This window comes from Petaurus breviceps, unplaced genomic scaffold, assembly GCF_028583685.1.
Source record: "Petaurus breviceps papuanus isolate PSGF00001 unplaced genomic scaffold, PetGlider_PUasm1.0 187, whole genome shotgun sequence".
NCBI lineage: Eukaryota > Metazoa > Chordata > Mammalia > Diprotodontia > Petauridae > Petaurus > Petaurus breviceps.
Genome location: NW_027185799.1, coordinates 25917316 through 25932102, shown reverse-complemented (window position 1 = coordinate 25932102; position 14787 = coordinate 25917316). Strand labels below are relative to the sequence as shown.

General features: G+C 35.9%; 1 protein-coding gene across 2 annotated transcripts in view; it reads left to right on the top strand.

Annotated features, from left to right (window-relative positions):
- The window catches only part of RIC1 (RIC1 homolog, RAB6A GEF complex partner 1), a 154596-nt gene that overhangs the window by 105851 nt on the left and 33958 nt on the right, over positions 1-14787 (top strand). For both annotated transcript variants that reach the window (XM_069090783.1, XM_069090782.1), the window contains exons 10-11: positions 805-957; positions 7657-7860. In XM_069090783.1, the coding sequence (XP_068946884.1) occupies positions 805-957; positions 7657-7860 (357 nt within the window). The remainder of the gene's footprint in view (positions 1-804; positions 958-7656; positions 7861-14787) is intronic.

Genomic DNA, 14787 nt, shown 5'->3' with positions numbered 1-14787 from the left:
TGTGTGTGTGTGTGTGTGTGTGTGTGTGTGTGTGTGTGTGTGTGTGTAGGGGGAGAAGAAAGGAAAATATGTAGCAAAGGGGCGGCCAGGTAGCACAGTGAGTAAGAGCACCAGCTCCAGTGTTGAGAAGACCTGGAGATCGAATCCCGGGTTCAGATGCTTAGCAGCCACCCAGAAACACCTGGCCGTGTAACCTTGAGCAAGTTACTTAACCCCAATTGCTTAGGGGCGGCCAGGTGGCTCAGCGAGTAAGAGCACCGGCTCCAGTGTCGGGATGACCTGGATCAAATCCAGGCTCAGATACCCAGCACCACACCCAGAAATAACTGGCCGTGTAACCTTGAGCAAGTTACTTAACCCCGATTGCTTTAAAAAAGAAAATATCAAAAAGGTTTTGATATTTATTTATTTTGTGCCTGAGGCTCTTTTTTACTGATCTAGACTCATTATCTAGGTCAGAAATGGTGATTTTGTATTCTCCAATCCCCTTTTCCTATAATACAATTAAAGTAATTTAAATAATAAAGTAGAGAAAAAATTTTTCTGAGAATAAAGTTCTAGGCTTGGTGAAACCAGCGTTGCCTATATTTTGTTCCACTATCTGAAGTTTAGGGCAAGGACACTCAGAACAACTGAATTTTAATGTGATTCTAAACCATATTGAGTTTAGCAACATTTTGTAATCCTCCAGAAGTTATAAACAATTCTGGCATTCAAATACTATGGGAATGTATACAGTTAAGGTGAGATGGAAGAGGCTTTTTTGTTGTTTGACAGTAATTTTTTGTTTCCTTTTAACATAAGAGTTGGGGTGCAGAAGGTTATCATCTGTGGGTAATTAGTGGATTTGGTTCTCAAAGTGCTGATGTTGAGTCTGACATCAAAAGTTCAGCAAATCAACCTGGCATTCTACAATTTCAGTTCATCAAAAGTGCACTCACTGTTAATCCTTGTATGGTAAGTAGGCATTTATGACCTTTTTAATTTATTATTTTAAATAACTATTTTATATTTATTTTATAATAAATATATTTATAATATGTTATTACTTAATAATTTAATAATTTGTTTAATTTATTTTTAAAATAAATTAATTTGATAATTAATATTAAATTTAATAATTAATAATATACTATTATATAAATATATGATAAATGTATATTTAAAATAAATATATATTTTATATAAATATAAAATTTATAATTATTTTAAAGAGATTTTTTTTTCAATTATCTTTTGGGGTTCTTACCATTTGAAAAAAGATGTCATTTTATACTGTTAAAATCTTGAACCACTCACATTTTATAGATTAGAGTTTCTGATTTTGTTTTCTATTTTCGTTTATTTTGTGCCAGAAGTTCTCTTTCTGGGTCCGTTATGTCCTTTATGTATTTATCGGTTTAATAAAAACAAGGTGGGTTCAGTAAGAACAAAGTGGGAGAGGAAGAAGTCTCAAAAAAAATTGAGGTAGCACTCTGTCCTGTTTGTATTTTTGCTTCTAGAGGCCCTGTTCTAACCAGGGAACTATAAAAGAAACTTTATTTATAAAGTGTTTTGTCCATCCTACTCAAGTCCAAGTATTTATTATTTGCAAATTTGCACCTGAAAATACTTTCTTGGGTTGGCTAGGTGGTGCAGTAAAGGGAGCACCAGCCCTGGAGTCAGGAGGACCTGAGTTCAAATTTAGGCCTGAGACACTTAACACTAGCTATATGACCTTGGGCAAGTCATTTAACCCTAATTGCTTTGCCTTTCTGCCTCCAAAAAAAAAAAAACCCCGAAAATAATTTCTTTTTGGTTTCTAGAATTTTAAAGTTTCTTTCAAAATCATTCTTTTCCCTCAAAAACAAACAAAAATCCATCTTCAAAATGTTGGTGGATTTTTAAAATGCTGTTTGACAGTTATGCATATCCATCTGCCTTTTAGAGTTCATACTAACTCAATTTCCTCCTTTGCCTCAGGCATTTTAGAATCTTTGGTGCATTTCATATTGAAGCAAAGTATGAAAATGGCCTTTTCTCAAAAGCTTTTCTACAATTTCAGCTAAGTGGTCCCCCAAAAAACAGAAACATTCACAGAAAAATAGCATTGACTTTTTATTGACTTCATATTAAAGTGACAATAACTGGGATTTCTTCTTGTAGTAGAAAGAATAACTAGTTTTGAAAGGCAAGACTCTAACTAGCTGATTTATATTTCTGTAAACTTGAAAAACATAGCCTTGAAAAATTATGTTCTTTTTTATGTTATTTTCAATTAAATTTTTTTCAGTTAACAAGTATTTTCTCTCTCTCCTATATTCACCTACCTTCTGAAAAAAAAAAAGAATCAGAACTTGTAACAAATTGCATGGTCAAGCAAAAGAAACATGGGGAAATAATGTATACAAAGGGATATGGGTAGATAATTTAACTTTCTTTTTATTTAATTAACCATTTAATTTCTTTAATTGTTGTTTTAAAAGTTGTATTTATGCTTTTTGTTTTTATATAACATATTTTCTGATAAGCCCTCCCCCCATTGAATCTTCCCTTATTTGTTGTATAAAATTAATCAGTCAGCAGTCATTTATTAAGTATAAACTAACTATATAGTAAAAAAATAAGCAAAACCAATTAGCACAGTGGAACCATCAGATAGCATATGTAATATTATAAATCTCTAGGCTTCCGCCTCCCTGCTGAGAGGAGTGAAGTATGTTTCATCATCTACTCTATAATGGCCAAGATTGTTCATTATACTTTATCAAGATTCAGCTGCCTTACAGTATTCTTTTTATTTACAGTATTGAAATCATTGTTGTATGTATTTTTCTTCTAGTTCTGCTCTCTTCACTTGGCTTAGTTCACTTAGTTTTACCCAGGTCCCTTTTTTTTAATCTTATAGTTGGTAGCCCTGTCTTGAGTCTCTCCCTGCTCCAACCCATGTTCTACCAAAATATCAAAGAAACTTCCTGAAATGCAAATCTAACTACGTCATACCCTTTCTCTTCTTCACTACCCTTTTCTCTCCCCCCAATAAACTACAATGATTCCTTATTACCTTCAGGATTAAATGTAGCATTCTCTGTTTGACTTTTAAAGCTCTTTATAACTTGACCTCTTCATCTTTTTCCAGTCTTCTTATACCTTACTCCCTCTATATACTCTACAATCCAAAACACTGTTTTTCTTTCACAAAGACATTCTATCTAATGACTCCTTACATTTTTACTGGCTGCCCCTCATGGAATGCCCTCCTTCCTTGTTTTCACTTCTTCCTTCCTGGACTTGCTCCATGTCTCAACTAAAATCTCACATTCTATAAGAAGTTCTTCTCAGTCCCTTTTTGTGCTAATGCCATTCATCTGAGCTTACCTACAGTTTATCCTTTACATATGTATATGTGTATACACACACATATACACGTTTTATTTGTTCTTTGTTATTTGTATGTTGTCTTCCCCTTTAGATTGTGATGTCCTTGAGGGCAGGAACCATTTTTACTTTTATTTGTATCCCTAGTGCTTAAAACAGTGTCTGGCACGTATTATTGTTGAGTAGTTTCAGTTGCCTGACTCTTCGTGACCTCTTTTGGAGGTTTCTTGGCAAAGGTACTGGGTACAAAGGTTTGCTATTTCCTTCTCCAGCCAATTTTACAGATGAGGAACTGAGGCAAACAGAGTTAAGTGACTTGTCCCAGGGGCACACAGCTAATAAGTGTCTGAGGCCAGATTTGAACTCAGGAAGACTTATCTTTAGGCCATTGCACTACCTCACTGCCCAACCTGGCACATAGTAGGCCTGTTGAATTATGGTGCAGTATTAACTCGTGACATTAACATACCAAAGTTTGTTCAGCCATTTTCCAGTTGATAGGCACCACTTTGTTCCCAGTTTTTTGCTACTATTGTGAATATTAAGACCTTTCTGTTCTTGACCTCCTTGATATATATATATATATATATATATATATATATATATATATATATATACACATACCTATTAATGCCTTCATTAGTTCAAAGGATATGCAATTTAGTTATTTTTAGCTTGCCTAATTCCAAATTGTTTTCCAGAATGGTTGCAGTAATTCACAGCTCTTGCAGTGCTGCTACTGTCCTTTTACAGTTCGTTTTTAAACCACTTTTTGATCTTTTCAATATAGTAAATGAGGACCAGAGAGGCAATGAGGTATACTCCATGTTGTCCATGTTTTCAGCCCAGGAAAATTCCTTTGGGGTCTCTTGTACTTTGAGCTGGAGCTATTACTGCTCATCCCAAAGCTGTACACTTCTGTAACCTTATGCCACCAACAGTAGTCCATATTATTCCCTTTCCAATATTACCAGCACCTAAGAGCTCCTTAGTTTCACACTTGGAAATTGGTTCATTATTAACAAGGAAGGTCTTCCATGAAGTTACATTGCCATCTATTGACAGTTTTGAAAATTGCCATTAAAATAGCTCTAAGTTTAGGTGTGCTTTTTTGGACCTTTTGAATAAAATGGGTTTAAACAAAAATTTATTTATGGTGAGAATTTATAATGTGGTTTATCTACTAAATATTCTCATTTACATAAATCATCATGTATTTTACATTCTTTTAAAAGATAACTACAGAATCTAGGAGTTCAAATTTTCTTCAGGGGTCATTTAGTCTAACCTGAACCTTACCGATAATTCCTCGTATGGCATCCATAACAAACCATCATTTATCCCTTGTTTGAACACTTCCAGTGAGGGAAACGTAGCAACATCTGAAACTTTTGAAAAGAGTAATTATTAGAAAAATTTTTCTTAAAAGAAGCCTAAATCTGTCTCTCAGGAACTTCTGCTCATTACTTCTAGCTCTAGACTCTGAGACTAAACAAAATCAATTTAAATTCCTCTTTCAAATACTCAAAGACAGATATCATGCTCTTCCTTTACACTCCCAAAGTTATCTTGTCCCTGAGTCTTTCAGCTTCTCCTCATATAGCATATTTACCAGTATTCTTACTATCCTTCATACCCTCTTCTGGGAACATATCATATCATCTATAAAGTTCTTAAAATGGGATGTCTAGTACCGAATATAATAATCCAGACATGGCCTTACCAGAAGAGTAAAATGTATAAATATACTTCACTTGTCCCAAATCCTGTGTTTCTCATAATGTAACCTAGAAGAGTGTTTGTTTTTTCCAGTTGTCTTCTCATACTGTTGACTCATACTTAATTTGAAATCCACTAAAAATGTTTTTTTTTTACAAGAATGGTTATTTAACTATGTATTTCTCTTTTCTGGTTTTATGAAGTTGATTTTTTTAACCCAAGTGTAGAATTTTACACTTCTCCTTTCATAAATTTTAGCACATTTGATTGGACCAATTCTTTTGGCCTTTTCAGATGTTTTTGAATCTATACTATCATCTACCCTATGAAGTGTCCAACTTTATGTCACATGTAAATTTCATAAGCACTTCAAGATAAATGTTGAGGCAATTTTTGGATGTCATCAATTCGGCAACTACTTTATATATAAGCCCTTGCTATACTATAAGTGCCTTGTGCTAACTGCTGGAGATACACACATAGGACATCCTGTTTTTAAAGAGCTTACAATTGAATAGGGATACACACACACACAGACAAATAACTATCATACAAAGGAGAGGAGACAAGTGAAAAGAAGTCATTCTCATCTGCCAGGGAGAGTTAGGGATGTGTTTTATGGAAGAGTTAGCTCCTAAAGTGTACCTTGAAGGAAGGCCTTTTGCAGATAGCAGTGGGATGGGGATGGATGGTAAGCATGTAGTCCGGGTATGAGGAATAGCATGAACAAAGGCACAAGAATGGGAGAGAAAGCAGTCCATTTTATCTAAAATGTGCAGTATGTTAAAGGGAATAGTAGGAATTAAACCTGAAAAGATGAGCTGAAACCAGATTATTGAGGGCTGTGAGTACCAAGAGTGCTGAAGAGTATATTTGGTAGGCAGTAGAGAGCCATAGAGGTTTGAGTAGAAAAATGATATAATCAAAGAAATTGTTAAGAAGATTAGTTGCAAAGTTCTGTGAATGATGGATTAGAGAGTAAAGACAGGGAAGCCAGAAAAGCTAAGATGCTATTGCACTAAGTCTAAGCAAGAAGAAATAAGGTCCTGAATAATTGTGGTTATATGCAAATTACATTGATGAGGTAGAAAAGACTTGGGAACTATTCAGATGTAATGGGTGAGTGAGAGGAACTAGTCAAAGATGAGCCTAGGTTACAACCTAGGCCACTGGAAGCATGATAATTCCATCAATATGCAGCTGAGCAATTTAGTATGGGTGGAAAAAATTGATTCTCTTTTGGATAAATTGAATGTGAGGTACTGACATGGCATACTTGTAGAGATCTATAGTTGGCAGTTAAAATATTTAACTAGAACTCTATAGGGAGAATATGAAAGGAAGTATATATAGGTGATAATGGGAGATATGGAAGTACATGAGACTGTCAAGGAAGAAAGAGTAGGAACAATTAAGAGGGCTATGGACAGGTGCTTAGCAAATTCTTGAGTATAAGGAGTAGAAGGATAAAGAGACAGAGAATAAATGGTAGGTGAGGTAGGGGAATCGTGAGGATGCAGTGCCATCAGAGGAAAGGGTATTCAAAAAAAAAAGGGGGTGGTAGTCCAGTATTGTTAAGTGACACCGAGAAGTCAAGGAGGCTTTAAGAGCAGAAAAAAAAAAAGAACATTGTATCTAGTGATGAGGTCTTTAGTGACTTTAAAGAGAGTTATTTTGATAGAATGGTTGGAACTTGAATCCAGATTGCCGCTGGCTGAGAGTAGATAGTGGTAAAATGAAGATGGCACATAGAATCTGCTTTTTCTTAAACTTTGGTGGTGAAGATGGAGAGAGAAAATGCTTTCTCCCCTGTGAAGCTTTCCCTAATCTCTCTAAATGAAAATTCTCTCAGACTCTATTTTGACCAAATCTCTCCTTTGCCTATATCGCTCCCTAATCTGTACTATATTTGTTTTAAGTGCCTGTCGTATCCTTCCTCCCTCAAGGCAAGTACTGATCGCTTTAAAAAAAAATTTATATTCCTACTCTGGAGTAGTATCTTGCACATAGTAGGCATTTAATGAGTGTTGGATAATAATATGTAATATATAAGTGATATGATAAGGAGTGGCAGGTGTAAGGAAAGGATGATTTTTCATTTTGTTCATGGATGTGAGCATATTTATAGTCTAAGAGAAAAGAACCAGTAGACAGGGAAAAATTGAAGTTGTAGCAGGGATAGAAGCAGGATTCCAGAAGCAACTGGAGGGGATGTAAGGTTAAAGGTAAATATGGACTGTGGTAGCTTTAGTTTCCTTTTCTGAGACCTAGAACAAGGATGGAAGGATGGGTAAGAATATTGAAAGGCTTAGAAGAGTGAGAGTGGGACATTAAGAGAAGCTGGATGGGGCAGGGGCAGAAGGAGGTAGAAGTGGGGGTTTAAGAAGTTTGGAACTACCGTTCCGAATAATGCAGGATAGTCATTAAGGGATGAACAAACAGATTGCTGTGTGTAGTGAGGGCCTTGCAAAGGTTACCTGTAACACAACACTTATTATTTAGCTTCCATATTAGCTTGCCTAATAACTGGAATATTAATTTTTAAAATTGTTTGTTCCTTCTTTGTCTCCTCTTGCATAGAGTAACCAGGAGCAGGTGCTACTTCAGGGAGAGGATCGCTTGTATTTGAACTGTGGAGATGCCTCACAAGCCCAGAATCCTAGAAACTCATCAGCACACTCTGAACATAAGTCCATTCGGGAAAATAGTCCATTTTCAGATGGAAGTTTAGATTCTCAGGGTTTAAGCACTTTACTTGGACACCGACATTGGCACGTTGTGCAGGTAACTTTATTTCATGCTGAGCTGCTACCTCTTGTAATACGTGGTGAGATTTCTTCTGAGACTAGTTTTCAGAATATTTTTCTATTGCTGCAAAAAAGGGAGTGGCTTTTGCCTTCTTGTGCCATGTCTTTTCTCCACCTTTTCATGTTCTACCCTTTTTGGTTTCTTCTCTGTTCTTGCCACTTAATGCAGAATGCATTGTTCTCTGCTTTTAATCTTTCATCAGTGTTCAGGGTCTTCAAGGGCAAGGAAGTTTTGCCTGTCGCTTTTCATCACAACTATGTGGAATGCTTATTTACTCTTTCATGTTTCTCAAGAAATATAAATCCAGCTGTATTGTAAGCAAAGGTATGGTCATGCAAATTATCACTGGAGATTAGTTTTACCCAGCCCAGTTCTGTGCAGCTGACATTAACTCAAATGGAAGAACTGAGTCTACTATATAGACTTACAGCCTTTCCCATACTCTTATGTCCATTGTACAGTCTCTGCTATCAGTTCTGCTTATAACAAAACATTTAGCTCTTCAGACATTTTTTTAAAAGTCCTTTTCAGAATATCGGTATACTGACATTCAGAAAGGAAAGAAATACCATAGTTTGGTACAAAACATTCGTTTCAGAAATTCACTTTTTGGGAAAAAGCTGTTAAAATGAATTAAAGAAACGAACCATCTACTTGTAGCATGACCACCCTAAATCTTCTTTTCTACTACAGTATCTAACTCTGTACCTCTTCCTCATAAATGGCCTAGGCTCAACTATCTATGGTCAGAAACTATTCCTCCGCAGTGGAAGGGAGGCTTGTTTCTCAACTTTCTGATACTAACCCATCTCTGCATACGTGTATATTTCACTACCCCTCTCAGTTCCTATTTTCCCATGGTTACTTTTTTCAGGGATGGAATGATATTTCCAAAAAGAATTGAACAAGAAGATAATTATCTTAGTGTTTTAAAACCTCGGGGCGGCCAGGTAGCACAGTGAGTAAGAGCACCGGCTCCAGTGTTGAAAAGACCTGGAGATCAAATCCCGGGCTCAGACACTTAGCACCTACCCAGAAACACCTGGCCGTGCAACCTTGAGCAAGTTACTTAACCCCAGTTGCTTAGGGGCGGCCAGGTGGCTCAGCGAGTAAGAGCACCGGCTCCAGTGTCGGGATGACCTGGATCAAATCCAGGCTCAGATACTCAGCACCACACCCAGATATAACTGGTCGTGTAACCTTGAGCAAGTTACTTACCCCCGATTGCTTTATCAAAAAAAAAAAACCTAGTGTGCATGAATATAATATGAAATTTTATCAAGTATTTCCTTTATTAAAATTTTCCACTGCTCCCTTCTCTCTTATAGCCATTTTTCTGCTATTTTCATTTTCCCATACTATGAACTATTCATTCTGCATTGACCTTGCATCAATGACACTTTTACTTAGCCAGGTCTGTGTTATTCAAGAGCCAAGTAGAACAGAGGATTAAAGTAGGTAGGTCTGGGATTCAGAAGACAATCAGGAAATAAAACAAAATTAATTCCCCTCCAGCTCTAAAATTCCATGATTCTAAAAATCCATTAAACTACCCAAATAAGCACTTGATAGCACTGATTTCAAACAATAAAGAAAGGTGTTTGTCTATTGATTACTAGCAATAACACAGTCGTTGTACTATCTATATATGAGGTTCTAACATTTTTCTTTGTCAAAACCAGTTTCATTTTCTGAATTTTTCAGTTTTTCCCAGAGTTCATAAGACTAGTAATCCAAGGATAATTAAATTAGAATGAAAGCATGGAATTTTTAAAACTGGAAGGAACCATACAGATTATTTAGTCCAGCTATCTCTTTTTATAGATAAAGAGACTCAACTCGGCCCCAAACAGTTGTTTAAGACTTGCACAAGATCACAAAACTAGTTAGTGGCAGATCTGTCATTATTCTTATCTAATTAAAATAATACTGCAACCAAAAAACTTAAGTCCAGTAGAAACTATTTCTATTTTTTAGCATTAGCTAAGGACTAAATTAGCCAGTTTAGTATTAAAATAACACTGAAACCAAAAAACTTAAGTCCAGTAGAAACTATTTTCATTTTATAGTATTAGCCTAAATTTACTAATTCGGGTCTTTAATTCCAGTTATCCTTTGTTTCATTTACTTATGACTCCACCTAAATGATTAAATGCAGTTTTCCTAGTATGGTTTGTATAAAATTGCTTTAAATACCCCCAAACTGCTGATTTTTAACCTGGGCATTTTTGAATAAACCAAGTTATCTCCTTGAACCAATTATACCTTTCATACCCTTTAAATTTAACACAGGTACTTAGTCTAATTCCCTGTTCAACATAAGATCCTATTTAGATGTCTACTTTTCCCGAAAGAGTTATTCATTTTATGCGTTCATAATTGTTTTATACTTAAGCAAATAAGCTCAAAGTTTGTGCCTCCATTTTCCTCCTTTTCCTAGAATTTACCTATATTTAATTTAAATTATCTTCAGTTTTCCTTTCCCTAATCCACCCAAATCCCTCCTCTTCACTTTAAAAGATTTTAGGTTGTTAGTCTTTGCATTAAGTTCAAGAGAAAGAAAAAAAGTGTGTACCTTTTAGAAGCAGGGCTACTCACAGCTATTGAAGAAAATGCTTTATTCTTAACACAGTGTTTTGTTCTTTCTCCATCCTGTTTTCCTAGTTTAAAATTTCAAACTGTAAAGCTTTAAGAGCCAATGACCAGTACACAGTTTACACTTGTGGTGGTTTGTACTTGTGTCATTTGTCCTTTATTCTCTAAGAGGATCATGACATCAGGAAGATGATTCCATGACTTGCAAGTGAATCGGATTTGAATGGGGGAGGGCTGTGCGAAGTCACCAGCCTCACTTTCTCCTCCAGAGCCATCTGGGTCCAGTGGCCAAATACAGATCAGAATAACTAGCCCAGCACAGTTTACACAGCTAGATCCTAAATAATGTAACATTTTCTAAATTACTTCTTTTTCTTGGCAAAGTCCATTTAATTCTTGAAAGGTGCATGGTCATATTGACCAGTATTCTAAAAAGCTGGCTGCATAAGAAGGTCTAAACTTAGACTGTTAAATGCAAGAAAAAATTATTGCTGGTTATTCTGTAGCCTGCCAAATTTGCTTATTGATTCTGCTTTTTATATAAGATAATTCTAAATAATCTATTTATTGGAAAGCAATAAAGGCACACATTCACATGTCTTCCTGTTTTGGGAAAGGGTTAGTAGGTTTTCACAGCTCTCTCCATGTAAAAATAAATGCTGTTTTGCTGTAGGACAAGGTTGCAGTGATGGGAAAAATATGACTAACTCCCTTTGGTATTCTGTTTCCCCCTCTAGTATATTTTTAATGATTATGGCTTAATGTCCTTTATTTCTTTTATTGTCAATTACCTACTCACCTTCCATAATCCAGGCTTCCAGGAGATGTTATGAAAATTTCAGAAATCTCTCAGATGTATATACAAATTATTAGTTGTGACCAAAGTTATAGTGACCACTTAGGAAAGTAAGCTATTTCATGCTCCCACATGAATTTTTCAAGCACAGAGGCATTATATGAGAAGGAAAAGTTTGCTTAAAGAATAAGTCGTTTACTTTTGCTATTTATAAGACACCATTGTTCGTAAAAATGAGATGGAAATTTTGCAGATAAAGAGAATATTTTGCGCTTCAGCCCATTCTTAACGATCCTTAGGGAAATATGATGGGACAGTGATTACATATTTAAGGATGTAAGCAAATCTCTAAGTGTATTTTGATTTAAAGATTAATTTTTGAACTTCTAAAAAGAGATAATAAAATCTCATCACCAGAAACCTTTATGTTCAGTTCTCTTTGCTACTCATTCTAGCTCCCACTCTCTACATTGCAGCCCCTTCTGCCCAATGAGTTCAAAAATGGATTGTGGTTTGAATAAGTTTTTTAAGTGCTGCCATAGGGGAACTAGATGTTACTGATGCAGGTAGTGGTAATGTTGAAAGAAGTTGGAGCCTGAGAACTTGTGCCTAGTCATGGGTTGAAGACATATACAGCTCAGTTCTGGACAGTAATTTTTTGTTTGTTTTCTTCATAAATAGAAAAGATCAATCTCACAAACAATCCCCTTCAAAAGTCCTTTTAACTTTCATCCCTCTCTTTCCCTCCCCTCCCATTTTCTCCATACCTACAGTGATTTTCTGAATTTATCTAATTGGTAATGCTTTAACCTTAAGATTAAAGTCAAGAACCAGAATGTATATCAGCAATACAAAGTGTTCCCTATTACTCTATAAAAGTAAACTTGTAAAACTTTTACTAAGGAAAAAAGCCAGCCACGGACTATTCAATCTGGCACAATAAATATTTATTAAGCTTCTAGTATGTACAAGACACTTTTAGGTGCTGGGGATAAAAAGCAAAAGCAGAATAGCCTTTCTGGCATGGTATTACCCTCTACTTGGGGAATAAATTACCTGCATTTCAGGATGGTTTTCTCAATGATAGATGCATTCTGAATAGAATCTTATATTGATTTAACTTAGTATTTATTAATGTTTAGAAATGTTATTGTTAAGGCTATGTTTAGCATGATTTTTTCTGGTAGAGATCTAACAAAATCTTAGACTCAACCTGTGATTTTAGATTATAAATAATTTCTTCTTTTTTCTCCCAATAATAATAATAATTAACATTTAGTTTACAAAGCCCTTTTCTTATGATAGACATGTTAAATAGCCTGTATAATTATTATTATTATTGTCATCCCCATTGACCAAATAAGGTAATGGAATTTCATAGGGTAGAAATTACTTGACAAGTCAAATAACTGATAAGTGTCAAAGCTGGATCTGGACACTTAGTCTTTTGATTCCATGTCTAGCATTTTTGCTCCTACCTCATGCTTCCTTTCTAAGACAAAGAGAAGTTGACTGGATTAAATATATTTAGTTTATAATTTGACATTTTTACATTTTTTAAATCCTGAGTCCTGGGATCTAGGTTGCCCAGTAAGATATAGAGTGCTAGACCTGGAGTCAAGAAAACTTGAATTCAAATGTGACCTCAGACACTTATAGCTGGGTGACCCTGGGCAAGTCACTTTAACTTCTGTTTGCCTCAATTCCCCCATCTGTAGAATGGGATTAATAATTAGCACCTACTTCCCAAGGCTGTTGTGAAGATAATAGCAGTAAAACTCTTTGCATGCTAATTATTATAATTATTCTATAAATGCATTTAGTGGAATTCTAAAAATGGAAAAGATTTAATCTCTTTAATTTTCATTCTCTCCACACTTTTTTCCTTCTTCCCTGTCTACCCCCCAAAAAATTGTGGGGTGCTACACAACATCAAACTAGAGAGGTCAGCTGGAAACCTGAATTTCCAGTGGAGCTAGAGTTGAGGTCACCTGTTCTGAGATTCCAGGTCTTGTTGGGACTGTGGTAGCACTTAGGGCTAGAAATACCACCCATCATGCCCACTTTGCAAACCTTATGATTGTGATCGATCACTCCAAGGGTCAGATCTTTTCCATGACCCACTTGCCCCACTTGGCTTCTCTGATTGGAGACTCTGACTTTCTCCTGTCTGACCATAACCTCCTATCATTCCATCTCTCTCTATACCTCATCCTTCCTAAATCTATCCTTTACCTCATTAAAACCCTTCATTCCCTATCTCCCTAATCTCATTTCATTTTCTACCTTCTCCAAAACAACCCAGTAACCATTTTCAACTCGATGGCACAGTGAATAGAATTTTGGACCTGGAGTTAGGAAGGCTCATTTTCCTTAGTTCAAGTCTGGCCTCATACACTTATTAGCTGTGTGACCATGGGCAGGTCACTTACCCCTGTTGGCCTCATCTGTCAAATAAGCTAGAGATGGCAAACCACTCCAGTATCTTTGCCAAGAAAACCTCAAATGGGGTCACAAAGAATTGAACACAACTAAAAAACAACTGAACAACAAGAAGCCATTTTAACTCTGTGGTGTCATCCACTCTCTAGTTGCTTTCTTATCCCTGCTCATCTCTTGCCAAACCTCAGCCTTGGATTATTCCCACCATCTACTTCCTTTCATTGTTCCTATTTATGAGCTGCTGAACACAGCTGGAGGTCTCACAACAATTGTGTAGACTGAATATATTACAAGTTCATGTTATCTGATTAAAAATGGATTCTCTCTGTAGCAAGGCGGTGCTTTTATTCTTTTCCTAACTGATTCCTTATCTCAGTCCCCTCAGGAGCTATTCTGAACCTTCTCTTCAGTCCTTATGCCTCCCTTTCCCCCGCTTTCTTTTTTTTTTTTTTAAGTCAATCAACAATAATTTATTAAACTTTTACTGTGGTTCAGGTTAAGCTTTGAGGATCCAAAAAAGTTTCTAAAAACATCCTGTCTCTCAAAATACTGAGCCCTCAAGAAGCTTAGATGGGGAGACAACATGTAAATAATGATGTACAGTCATGATATGTACAGAATTGAAAGGTAATATCAGAAAGAAAGTACTAACAGTGGAAGGAGGAGTAACACTGGGAAAGATCTCCTGTAGAAAGTGGGTTTTAAGAGGAGTCATGGAAAAAGTCAATGAGTTTAAGAAGTGGAGATGAGTCAGAAAGATATTCCAGGCCTGGGGGAACAACTGGTACAAAGTCATGGAACTGGGAGATGAAGTTATGTTTGAAGAATAGCACATGACCCAGTTCAACTATGTAGAGTATATGGAGGGAGATAAAATGTAAGAAAAATGGAAAGGTAGACAGAAGTCAAGTTTTTAAGAGTTTGAAATGATAAAAAGAAGACTTTATATTTAATATGGAACTGATTTAGTAGGTGGATTTGACATGGTCAGACTTGTGCTTTAAGAAAAATCACATTGGCAGAGGCGGCCAGGTGGCTCAGCGAGTAAGAGCACCGGCTCCAGTGTTGGG